Source organism: Vulpes vulpes, chromosome 2, assembly GCF_048418805.1.
Source record: "Vulpes vulpes isolate BD-2025 chromosome 2, VulVul3, whole genome shotgun sequence".
Taxonomy (NCBI): domain Eukaryota; kingdom Metazoa; phylum Chordata; class Mammalia; order Carnivora; family Canidae; genus Vulpes; species Vulpes vulpes.
Window position 1 is genome coordinate 914,240 of NC_132781.1, and position 11,981 is coordinate 926,220.

At 67.2% G+C, this 11,981-nt stretch overlaps 2 protein-coding genes across 5 annotated transcripts; one reads left to right on the forward strand and one right to left on the reverse strand.

Moving 5' to 3' along the window:
- Window positions 1-33: 33 nt before the first annotated feature.
- LRRC45 (leucine rich repeat containing 45) lies at window positions 34-8,948 on the reverse strand. Of its 3 annotated transcripts, XR_011999253.1 has the most exons (18): window positions 8,346-8,948; window positions 7,208-7,284; window positions 6,449-6,510; window positions 6,267-6,337; window positions 5,833-6,011; window positions 5,441-5,569; window positions 4,318-4,430; window positions 3,945-4,003; window positions 3,603-3,680; window positions 3,198-3,333; window positions 3,038-3,115; window positions 2,709-2,820; window positions 2,536-2,606; window positions 2,060-2,152; window positions 1,728-1,820; window positions 1,023-1,216; window positions 795-942; window positions 34-605 (listed from the first exon to the last, which is right to left on the reverse strand). XR_011999253.1 is itself a non-coding variant. In XM_025999965.2 (17 exons), exons 1-17 carry the CDS (start codon window positions 7,425-7,427, stop codon window positions 409-411), a joined length of 2,013 nt encoding a protein of 670 aa, XP_025855750.1. In that variant the 5' UTR covers window positions 7,428-7,704; the 3' UTR covers window positions 34-408. The 3 variants fall into 3 exon arrangements, 1 of the variants encoding a protein (XP_025855750.1); XR_003235153.2 differs by lacking the exon at window positions 8,346-8,948 and having other exon boundaries at window positions 7,208-7,704; XM_025999965.2 differs by lacking the exon at window positions 8,346-8,948 and having other exon boundaries at window positions 1,023-1,196; window positions 7,208-7,704.
- CENPX (centromere protein X) lies at window positions 7,845-11,140 on the forward strand. 2 transcript variants are annotated; one of them, XM_025999963.2, is made up of 5 exons: window positions 7,845-7,961; window positions 10,064-10,115; window positions 10,320-10,373; window positions 10,619-10,707; window positions 10,795-11,140. In XM_025999963.2, the coding sequence occupies exons 1-5, from the start codon at window positions 7,932-7,934 to the stop codon at window positions 10,807-10,809; spliced, it is 240 nt and encodes a 79-aa protein (XP_025855748.1). In that variant the 5' UTR covers window positions 7,845-7,931; the 3' UTR covers window positions 10,810-11,140. The 2 variants fall into 2 exon arrangements, with proteins under 2 accessions (XP_025855748.1, XP_025855749.1); XM_025999964.2 differs by lacking the exon at window positions 7,845-7,961 and adding an exon at window positions 8,949-9,191.
- Window positions 11,141-11,981: the final 841 nt, after the last annotated feature.

Consider the following 11,981-nt stretch of genomic DNA (forward strand, 5'->3'; position numbering starts at 1 on the left):
AGACACGTGTGGGAGAAGGCACCACCCAAAACGTATCACAAAGTGTAAAAAGTGTATTTTAGAAGACGCAGGAGATGCGGGCCAGCCTCCCGCACCAGGTTACAGGTGAGAAGGGTGGGGTGCAGGGGTGCAGGGGTGCAGCGTGGGCTCCCGCAGGTCTTTTGCATTTCCTCGCCCTGGGGGTTGGAGGGGGGCTTTCCAGCGGATGCATCCAGCGAATTCCCTGGACTGGAAGGGCCCCGGGAAGGGCCGGAGGTGCCCACTCCCCACCGCGTGGCCAGCCCGCCCTGGGCCTGACTGATCCGGCCTGGCCCCGGACCCCCGAGTCCCCAGCTGCAGACCCCGCCTCAGCTGCCAGGCTGCCTCTTGAGAGGAAGGGACGGGTGGGAGACGCTGCCTCGGCGCCCCTCACTTCTGGGGGCTCGTGGCCCTCCGAGAAGACCCCTGCACATAAGCCAGGACAGCATTTTGCAGGAAGTTGGCCCTCTGGGCCTCCTCCTCCCGGATGCGGGCGATCTCGACCTCCTTGAGCCGAAGCTTCTCACGAAGGGAGGCGTTCTCGCTCTCCCTGTCCAGCAGCGCTTCCCGGTGGTCACCTGCGATCACTGCAGAGGGGGACACGGGCTGGAGGTCCACGTGGAGGCCTGGTGGGGCGCAGGCAGGCTCCCCGATCCCACAGGATCCCACAGGATCCCACAGATCCCACACCACCAGGCACCGCTCAGCCCTGCAGCCCGGCCACCTGTCGGCCGACCCCCTGCGAGAAGGCGCCGGGGGCTCTGGGCCCAGCTCACCCTTCAGCTGGCGCTCCAGGGCCGCCACCTTCTCTTTCAGCGCCTCCTGGGCTGTCAGTTCGGCCTGCAGGCGGCCGTTCTGCTCCTGCAGCTCCACCCGCACCCTGGTCACCTCAGCCACCTTTTCTTGGTCCTTGTTGCTTAGTTCCTGCCAGACACGGGGGTGAGTGTATGGCTGGTGGGGGGGAGCCCGGGGCACCGTGGGGAGACCCTCAACGCCCCAGCCACCTGCTGCAGCTCCTCCAGGCGCCGGCGCAGGCCTTCCACCTGCAGGCCCAGCTGGCTGGCCCGGGCCTGGGCGTCGGCCACCGTCTGCCTCTGCTGCAGGCAGGCGCTCTGAGCCTCGTCCCGGGCCTGCACCAGCAGCCGCAGCTTCTCCTCCAGGTGAGCCAGGCGCTGTTGCTGGGGTCACGGGAGAGGGGCTGGTGAGCAAAGTGAGGAGGGCTCAAGGCCTGCCTGCTGCCGCCCTGCACGTCGCAACCAAAGCACCAGGGAGCAAGGCGAACACCCCACCCCGTTCAGCCGGAGTGGGGATGACCTGTGGAGACGGCCTCCTAACCCGAGTTACCCAAGTTACGTGTGCATATTCTCAACAGGCTCAACTTGAACTAGCCTGTAGGTAGTACCCTTGCCGGGCTCCCCCCATCTCCCAGGCTGACCACTCTGTTCTGTGGTTCCGGCTTGGGCCAGGCCATCACAGGCTGCATGTGGGTGAACCGCTGCCCCCATGCCAGGGCTGGATGCCAGCAGCTCTCTGTAGGGGGTGGGATGTGATCCTGGGCCTGTCCTGCTGGGATCCTACCTGCCCCCAGCCCCTTATGGCTCCTGTCCCCCACCTCCCCCCAGTGAGCCCAAAGCCAGCCTGAGTCCAGCCTATGCACCTCAGCCCCCCAGGCCTCACTCCCTGGTGGGCGCTGCCAGCAGTGGGCTCACCTCCTCCAGACGGACTTGGTTCTTGGCCTTCATGAGCTCCTCCTCAGCCTGGCCACGCTCACTGAGAGCTGCCGCCTTCACTCGGCTCAGCTCCTGTAGCACAGACAGTGATCCCCGGGCCTGTCCTCCCAGCCCTGGCCAGGGACCCCTCTGGCCCCACCCAGCCGCTGGGCCGGGGTGACCCCTGCACCAGCCTCCTGAGAGCTTCGCTCACTAGACAGAGATCCCATGTCCCACCTCATTAGGTCCTCTGGCCTCAGAGGGATGTCGGTGGGTGGGTCCTGATGAGGTTCTGAGACCGAGAGCCTAGCACCCAACCAGCATGTGCTCACCTCCTCCAGGGTCAGCCTCGAGGCCTCCAGCCTCTGTACCCTCTCCTGCATGGCCCTCTCACTCTCTTCCAGGTGGCGAGTCATGTGTTCCACCTGCCAAGGTGAGGGGCAGGAACGGGGCTGGAAGACTAGTGCCCCCACTTACATCCCCCATGCAATCTCCACCCTGTGGCAGGCAAATCGTGGTGACACTTCCTCCTGAGAAGGGGCTGCCCCCCTGGCTTGGCAAGAAGTAAAGATGGAGGGCACGTCCCAGGGCCACGCCCAGACGGCACGGAGCGCCTGGCAGCCTGTGCTATGGTCTTTTCTAGAGGCTGATCGGGAGTTTCTGGGTCTGTCACTTGTTGGGGCTGGCCGAGATCTACCATGCAGCACCCCAAGGCTGCCAGGGAGCACAGCAGGGGTGTGCTTTAGGGGCACCATGCCCCTGAGGCTCCCGCAGGCCCTAGGCAGTCACAAGGGACGGCAGGTGGCACCTCCTTGGCTCGCAGCTGCTCCAGGTCCTCCAAGCTCTGTCGGGACCTATTCTTCTCCAGTTCCAGACGCTCTGGAAGCCCAGGGGGGACAGTGTGGGTGGGAATCCCCGGGTGCCCTCACCACCCATCCTCCCCTCTCTGGCCCCCTCTGCTGTGGGCTTGCATGTGCCCACCCTCGGCCTGGATGGCCCGCGCCTTCAGCTCAGCCGCTGTGTTGGTCAGCTCCTGCCTGGCCAGGAACAGCTGCTCCTGCTGAGATCTCACCTTCCGCTCCAGCTCGTCCACCTGGGAAGCCAGCACCATGGACGGAAGCTCCAGTCTGGCTCCTGCCCATGACCCTGTCCCCACTGTGGCCCTGCCCCCTGCCTGTGGCCCTGGCCCCCTGCCTTTGCCCCCTGCCCCGTGGCCCCAGCCCCTGCCCTGGCCCCCTGCCCCCTGCCTGTGGCCTGGCCCCCTGCCCCCCACCCCAGTCTCCCCAGGGCCCTGCCCCACACCCCCATACCTGGTTCCGCAGAAGCAGGTTCTTCTCGTTGGCAGCAGATAAATCTTTGAGGAGCTTAGACTCCCGTTCTGCAGCCTCCTGAGGGGGAGATCGGGCATCGCTGGTCACCCCGCCTGCCCGCCCTTGCCCACCCTGTGCCCACCCAGCCCTCCCTGCTCACCTGCTGCTCTAGCCTGTGCTCCTTTGCCTGCCTCTGTGCCAAGCTTCGCTGCTCCTGCTCTGTGGTAGCCAAGAGCTCCCCCAGGCCCTGGGCCTTCTGCTCTGACAGGGCCAGGGCAGCCTCGGCCATCTGCAGCCTGGGAGGAGGGGAGAGCCAGCCCCGTCCCAGCTTCGCCTTGAGCCTCGCACACGCGGTGCCGTTCTCACTCCTGCCCACCACTCTTCCCCTCAGCTAGAGCTCACCTCATCCAAGAAACCTTCCGGGGTTACCAACCCAGGAGTCTACTTTGTACACTGGGGACTAGAGTTCTTGTGTGTGTCACTTTTCTGCCGTGGGCCCATCTCTAAAACGTTCCAGAGCCCCCCACTCCTGCCTGTCCCCACTCCTGCCCCCAGCCCCACTGACTTGGCCTTGAGGGCGTTGATGATGGAATGTCTCTCGTTCAGGGCTTCCTGAAGCTGACCCATGCGTGCTGCCGACGCCCTAGAAGCAGAAAGGAAGGTCCGAGAAACCTCAGAGCACTCCCAGGCCCCCTGGCTCTGGCAGCAGCGGCTGCTCCTCATGCTTCCACGACGTCCCAGCCGCGGCTAGGGGTGTTCTCAGCGGCCGCCCCGAACCCGCCAGCCCGTGTCCTTGGGAAGCACACGCCACCACCTCGGCGGGCAGGTGACGAGGCTCGGGGTCAGTCATCCCACAAGGCCGAAGCCAGGACCCAAACCGCAGGCGCGCCGACGGGGCTGCGCTCACCTGCTGCTCCTGGCCATCTCTTTTCGCTGCTTGTCGATCGTCTCCATCAAGTCCAGAAACTGGGGGCAGAGGTGGCCAGAGCCCTGTGAGGGCCCGGAGGCCGCCTGCCGGCCCTGCTCAAGCAGGAAGGGGCGCCGACGCCCGGTCAAGCAGCAGAGCGGAAGGGCACTGGCCTCACGGAAGACGGGGCTCCCGCACTGGGGAGCGCAGAGGCCCCAGGGACGCCCACCTGCCCACCTAGATATGGGCCAGACCAAACCGGCCGAAGTGCTGGCCAGTCAGAGGAGCTTGGGGTCCTGCCGGCCCCCCGAGGCCAGCCCATTGCCCCGGCGGCTGGCATGAGGCTCCGCGGTCAGAGCAGTGCTGTCCTCACCTGCCGGGATTTCTCTTCCTGGAGATGCTGCACCTCCTTGCTGAGCACCCGGGTGCGGGCCTGATTCTCCCGGGAAGCAGCCTGCCGCTGCTGACTGTGGGCCATGGCTTGCTCTGTGGAAGGAGCCCCGCAGGAGCAGCCAGCGTTAGCCCAGCTCCGGGCCCCGAACCCGTAACCCGACAGTCGACACCGTGGGCAGTCTCGCCCCACACGTCAGAGCGCGCCGTGAGGCCAAGGGCTGTGGAGGCATAGGGAGGGGGCAACGGTGGGGCCAGGAGCCCGGGAGGCACCTGCTCAGGGGGGCATGCCTGCGGGAGGGGCAGGGGAGGCCGCTCAGCTGCCGCAGATGGGTATGGTCCTGGGGCATCTGGGCTCACCCCAAGGCTCAGATCCACCGCATGACTTTCAAGAACTGAACGTCACGCTCAACTCCCGTGTTCTGGAGATCTGGGCAGCAGCTGGGGAGGAGCCAGCCCAAGGTGGTGCCAGAGGCAGTGAGGAGAGCTGGGGACGACACGGGCGGGGCAAGCCCAGCCGGGGTGGAGGCCACGAGCGGGACTCCTGCCCACATTCAGGCCCTTGGGTGCCTGGTGCTCCTGAAGGACAAGCAGTCGCACTGAGTGGCAGGGTGTTCAACTGGGCCCGGGGCTGTGTTGTCGGGGTCACCGATGGCAGGGGACCACGGAGGCTGGGTGGCCCCGCTCCCACATGGCTCCCACGCACAGCCGTGACCTCTGGGGTGTCGGGGCAGGGCCAAGAAGCCCCTTTCCAGCTGTGGCTGGGCCACCAAGGTATTGGCATGACCATTGGGGCAAGGCCGTATATGCCAGCACCTCTGCTGCTCCGTCTGCCACGGGTGACCCCCCCACCTCACAGGCCTAACAAGCAAGTGCACACAGGACAGCTCAGAGCACCACAAGTGAAGTCCCCCACGAGCTCCCCGCCACCATACCCTTCCCTAGACACCTTCTCCCTCTTCATCCCGTTTCTGGTTCGGGCCACCCTCCCGATGCTGTTCCACGTCCCCGTCCTGGGCCTGGAGCCGCCCCTCCCTCGGTGGCTGGCCCAGTCAGACGGCCGGCTCCAAACCGTGCGGGCCATCGGCAGCCCCGGGTGCCCATACCCACAGCTCTGAGGATGTCGCCGGGGATGTTGTTCCCAGCCAGCTCCAGCCTCCACAGGCCTCTGTTGCGGGGGAGACAGTTCACCAGGGCCCGGCCTCCCAGGAGGCCGATGCTGTTCCAGCGCAGGTCTGGAAGGAAACCTGTGGTCACCAGATGGGGTGCACCGGGACAGAGCTGGCCCAGCCCGAGATGCTTCCTTTGGGAAGAGTGCTCTCCGTGATCCCCAGCCGAGAGGAGCCCAGCTCCCCAGGCCCCTCCCCACACCTTTCCGCCCCCTTGCTTCTAGAAGAGGACAAGAGCAGCAGAAAGGCGGAGGGAACAGTGGGATAGAGCCCCAGGTCTCCGGGACTGCAGATCTGGAGAAGGCCGGGGGGTGGCGGGGAGGCCTCACCCAGCTGCTGGAGGCTGGTGTTGCACGCCAGGGCCAAGGCCAGCTCCTCCGCGCCCTTGTGGTTGATCTGGTTGTTGCGGAGGTCCAGCTGCTGCAGGGCACTGTTGCCTGCCAGGGCCCCGCAGAAGGTGGCAAAGGCATCGTCCCACGAGCCCAGATTGTTCCACTCCAGGGTGAGACTGCAGGAAAGGTGGGCCTGAGGTGTGCGGCCCCAGGGAGCACCCTGCTGCCACAGGGGCCAGAGGACAGGTGCAGCCTACGGGGTCTTCGGCAGAAAGGCTGGAGCCTCATGAGGAACTTAGAGTTGCCAACACCCTGCCAACGGACGACTGGCCAGGAGACGACTCTCCTAGGCTGCAGGATGGCCCCTGGGCCAACCCCGAACCACTCATGGGGTGCTGGTGGACAGGGCGGAGGCCAGGATCACACCTCACCTCTGGATGGACTTGTTCTGTCGGAGGAGTTGTCCCAGAGCCTCAGCCCCTGCGGCTTGAAGGTTATTGCCCTAGGGCAGGAGGAGGCAGGCTGGTGACTCGCCATTGTTACAGGCTGGGCTCCAAATGCCCCATCTGCACCCCACAGGGCCCCGGCCAGGCAGCAGATGAGGCCTGCTCACCTTGAGATCCAGAAACCGCACGATGGTGTTGGCACACAGCCCCTGGAGCAGCAGTGAGGCCCCTGTGAGGGGGCAGGGCGGTCACTCCTCCCCGTGGGCGCCAGCGTGGGGCAGCTCCACAGAGGAGAGATGACTGTCCCAGCGGCCCCAACGGTCAGGATTCGTGCCCGAGGAGAGTTGCCCTGCTTCCTATTTGGTGCAAAACACCTGTAACCTCTGCTAGGCGCAGGGCCCGGCTGCTGACCCCCCCCCCCCCCCCCACGCTGGGCCTCTCAAAAGTCAGGGGAAGGGAAGGTCTCTCTTTCAGAGATTGCCCGCTGCCGCCAGGGACGCTGCTGCCTGCTTTAACCACACGCAGCGCGCGACAGAGCCTCAGAGGGGCGCCTGGGTGCCTTGTGGGTGAAGCATCGGTCTTCGGCGGGTCATGATCCAGGAGTCCTGGGATCGAGCCCCACATGAGGCTCCCCGCTCAGTGGAGAGCCCGCTTCTCCCTCCATCCCTCCCCCTGCTCCTCCTCTCTAGGTCTCTCACTCGCTCCCTGTCTCTCAAACAAACAAAATCTTAAAGAAAAGAAGAAGACCCCTCACAAAGACGAGGTCTGGTGGAACGGAAGAGCTCTCCGAAGGGGCTGCCGAGGCACCCGGACCCCGCTTAGCGCACCAGGCCGAGCGGAGCCAGGCAAAGCGCCGGACCCCAAGCCCAGCTCTCCAGTTGCAATGGTTGCAACCCCCGCGGCGCCCCGCAGCCCGGGGTGCCCACCTTCCTCGCTCAGCATGCAGTCGCTCAGGACGACCTCCGTCAGCAGCGCGTCCTTCGGCAGCAGCTTGCCCAGGGCCCTGCAGGTGTCCACGGTCAGGCTCTGCGCGGCCAGGTCCAGCCGGCCGCGGGGCAGCTCCTGCAGTCGCTGCAGGACGGCTTCCTGGGGCTCAGCCCCACCTTCCTTGCACAGCCGGCTGTAGGCGAGCCGGAGCTGCTGCATGGCGCTGCCGGAGGGACCGGCACGGACGGAGCCGGGTCCCCGGGGTCCCCGGGGTCCCCGGGGCCGAGCACAGGTCCCAAGTGCTCAGCGGCCGAGCGACGGGGCTCCACGGGAGGGACACCCGTGAGCGCGGGGGCGGCGGGAGCGGCGGGGCGAGGGCCCCTGCGGAAGCGCTCGCCCGCGGGGGGGCGCGAGCCCAGGCCCCCAGCCCGCGCGCCCCGGACCCTCGCTCTCCCGCCGCGGATGCCCGCGGCCGCCGCGAAGCCTCAGTATCCAGGAAGAGCGAGGCGCGCCGGGAAGGGCGGGCGCAAACTGCAACTCCCAGGAGGCTTTGCGAAGGCGGGCGCTTGCCTCCGGCCAATAGGGACGAAGGGGCGGGGCCGCGGAGGGCGCGCCGCGGGCTGATTGGCTGGGGGCGCGGGGGCGGGGCCGCGGAGGGCGCGCTTGGGGCGGACCGGCCGTGGGCTCCGAGGGCTCCGGAGGGCGCGCGTCGGGGCGGCGGTCATGGAGGCAACTGGCGGCGGCTTCCGGAAGGTGAGCGGGCCGGGGCGGGGGGCGGGCTGCGGGGTGCACAGAGGCCGCCGCCCGGCCCCACGCGGCACTCACCGCCCCGGGTCGCGCCCTCCGCCCTCCGCGCGGGGCCCTGCAGCCGAGCGTCCGCGGCCCGCGGAGGGGTGTGCAGAGACCGTGGGGCCCCGCTCGCCGGGGGGCCCCCTGCCTGCAGACCCTTGGCCCGTTGTCTCGCGGGCCTGTGCTCGGGGCCCAACCGAGGCCCTGCTGGTGCGAGTCCCGGGGGCCCCGGGACCCGGGTGCGCGTGTGCCTCGCGTGGACCTAGACACCTCCACTCAGGCACACTTGCGTGCTCTTGGCAGAGGCTGCCCCGGCGAGGACATGGGTCTAGTGCTATCCTCACTTACCAGTGGGGAAACTGAGGCCGAGTGAAGGCTTCATTCAGGCCATTCCGCTCTGGAGCGGCAGCCGTTTGAGGTTCTGGGTGGGTGGGTGGGTACGGAGGGCCCCGGCCGCCACCCCTGCAGGCTGTGAGTGGCTTCTGCATCTCGCTCGGTGGGTCTGTCCTCCGGTGAGATCAGGCAGGTGCGCCAGGTAGGCTCGAGGGCCATGCTCCACCTGTCCCAGGGCAGGAGTTAACGGCCTCACAGAGGCATCCATTCTGTGCCTCACCTGCCTCAGCCTCTTCTTTGTCATCCAGGACGGAGGCTCAGCCTGGCCCAGAGGGGTTAATGACGGGAAAAGGGAGGTCACCGAGGCCAGGGTGACTTGGCCAAGTGACCAGGAGAATCCCCCCGTTATCACTGCTGCAGAGGGTCCTGGAGGGCGCACCCCAGGGCTCCGCCAGAGCCGAGGCCGTGATTACCCTTGGGCAGGGCTGTCCCCGCTGAGGGTGGTGGGGACGGAGGGGCCAGAGCCCCTGCAGGCAGCAGGGCGAAGGCTGAGTGCGTCCAGGTCCTGTCCTGCCTTCTGCGAGTTGAAGTCACTGGTCTCACTCCTTTGATGTCACAGCCCTGCTCGGTAGCTCCGGGGGCAGGAGGGCGCCCCATCCCCGGCAGGTGGCGCCAGGCTCTCACGGTCGCTGCCTGGAGGACGAGGCTGCGTTCCAGTGACCGGGTGGCAGGTTCTTACTCCCCTGAGCCTGGGCTCCGTGGCGTCCACGCCCTCTCCTGCCCCTCTGCTCTGCTCCTGGGCTTTCTCAAGTTGCACCCGGCTGAGACGGCGAAGCCCCCATGGCTAAAGCTGCAGGGCTGGTCAGTCCCCAGTTCACCCTCCCTGCGTGACACCCCACTTCTGGGCTCCTGTGGCCACCCTCCTGCCTCCCTGCTGGCTCGGCTGGCTCCTCACTGACAGCCTCTTCCGCCGGACCCTGGTCTCCATACCCGCCCTTGGCCTACTCCCCAAATCCTCATCATCCTTCCCCCACCTGGCGGCTCTGCCTGGGTGCCTCCCAGCCCCCAGGATCTCTCACCCACAGCCCTCGGCTCTGCAGAGGGGTGTTGTCCCTTATGGGCCCAAGCCCCCCCCGACCTTGGGGAGTCCGGGCTAGGACCCACCCTTATTTGTCAGGAGGCCCTGTAGATGTGCCCAGGCTGTGCTCCCCTCCTCCTGCACCCACCCTGGCAGCCCAGCCCCCGTCCAGCTCTGTGGTTCCCAGTGTCCATCCCGTTACAGGAGGACTCCCTCCTGCACTGCAGCCTCCTGGGGGTGGGGGGCACACCTCCGATGGACCACCCACCACCTAGACCTGGCACGTAGCGCAGGGTCTGGCACAAGCTAGGCAGTGTTGCCAGGTGTGTCCACACCAGGAGCAGCTACGTCCTGCCCCGCTAGGAGTGCCTCCGCCCAGGGGTGGGAGCACAAGACCACCCTGGATCCCGCGGACTGGAGCCCAGACAGCAGCAGGTGGGCGCCTGGACTGCTCCCGCCTGTCCCCCCCGCGTGTCAGACTTCTGATCCTGGAGGCATCTCGGGGCTTCTCACTGCCCAGTCCCCCACCCTGGGAGAGGCCACACGGACGGAGGGCCTTTCCAGCAACCAGAACTAAATGCCTGAGGGGTCTGGCAGGCAGGGTGCCGTGCGGGCTGCTGACCTCGCTCCCCCACCTCTCTTCTCCCACCCCCAGGAACTGGTGAGCAAGCTGTTGCAGATGCACTTTAAGGACAGTAAGACCAAAGGTGCGTGGGCACCAGCCGGTGGGCAGGGCCACACCTGGGGGCTGCCAGGCACCCGTGCCTTGGGGGAAAGGGGCCACCTGTGTGAGGAGCTCAGATTAGTGAGAAGAGCCGTGGGGTGCAGGCCGGGCCTGGGGCCCGGGGGGGGGGGGGGGGGGGGGGGGGCGGCAGGGCGTGGCCCGTCACCTGCTCCCTCCCACCTTGCAGTCAGTGGGGATGCGCTACGGCTCATGGCGGAGCTGCTGACCATCTTCGTTGTGGGTGAGCCCAAGGGCCCTGGCGTGTCCTCCGTGTCCCACGGGGCTGGTCCTGACCCTGTTCCCCTGGCTTTCTCAGCGGGGGGGATCAACACGCAGCTTGGAGCCATTTCCCCACCAGCCCTACACCCCGTTGCTGGAAAAGCCCGTGTCCCAGGGGCCCCCGAGCTCCATCCTCTGAGCTGCCAGCCAGCGCTTGGGGGCGGGGGGGACCTGGGCTGCCCCGTCACTTCCCCCGTGTCGCGGCAGAAGCGGCTATCCGCAGCGTCCGACAGGCCCAGGCAGAGGACCTGGCTCTTGTGGATGTGGACCAGCTGGAGAAGGTGCTGCCTCAGCTGGTAGGTGCCTGCGGCCCATCCTGCATCCTGCGCTCCTGGGGCAGGGCTGGGGCCCGTGGGCTGAGTGCTGCTCTCCCCGCCCCACAGCTCCTGGACTTCTAGGGGCTCCCACCCCTACCGCGCCTGCTGTCCCAGTCAAGACCAAGCCCTGTGCCCACATTTCTGTGGCCTCTGGCCCCAGCCTGAGGTCCTGGGAGATGCCCCGCTGGACACAGCAGATGGGGTGGCTGAGGGGAGGTGGGGGGCAGGTGCCCTCCCTTGACCCCTCACACCCACCGGGGAGAAAGCACGTGTGGAGAAGCAGCGGGCCTAACACCCCGACATCAAAGCTTCCCTGCAACCTCTTAACCACTCGCTGCCCCTCGGAAGACACTTCCCTGAACTACACGTTTGCTCTCCCGAGGCAACATCAATAAATCAAAGCCGCCCGCCAGGCACGCCTCCGTTGCCATTAATCACCCAGAGTCCGGTTGCTTCGAAGCCCACGGGCCTGCCTCTGTCCAAGCCGGTGGAAGGACGGCATGGAACTGTGTGCGAGCGCCCCGTGAAGGGCCACGGCGAGGGCCAGGGAGACCTGAGGCCCCACGTGTGGCTGGGAGCACGGACGGCGCTCCTGCCACGGGATGATCGGCTGTGCGGCTGCCACTGGCCCAGCAGCGTCGCTGTGGGCAGGGTCAGCGGGGCCTGGAGGCTGGAGGCCTGGCCTCAGGCCGAGCCCCCAGTGGAGATCCAGGGCCGCACGGGACCCTCAGGAGCTGGGCCGGGTGGTATGGCTGCCCGTGGATGCTCACAGGCCTGCCCGGCCCCCGGCCGCTCCCTCTGTACCCTGCAGCACCTAACTTGCTTCAGCTCCAAAACCTGCTCAGGAACTGTGCAGTCTGGACACAGCCACAGGATGTCCACTAGGGAGGATGCCCCACCCACCCCAGGAATTGGGAGCAACCCTAGAGGACCACCCGGGGGCAGCCCCATCCACACCTGAGCAGGGTATGGGCTGCGGGGGCCAGCCTGCCCTCCCTGATTCACCCCGCTGGCTGGCTCCCCAACTTTCTCCTCCCACCCAGCTCCTCGGGGAGTTGCAGGGGTTCAAAGCCCTGGAAGGACGTGGAAGTGATTAGACCTAGAGGGGCAGCTGGGAGAACCTGTGCCCCAAGGCCGAGAAGTGCTCAGAGGGAGCAGCAGCCTGCCTTCCCTGTCCCTCCCATCCGGTGCCCTGGGTTAGGGCGGCCCTGCTCGCCTGGGGCCTACCCCCCCCGCACGTGGGTCCTCGTAGG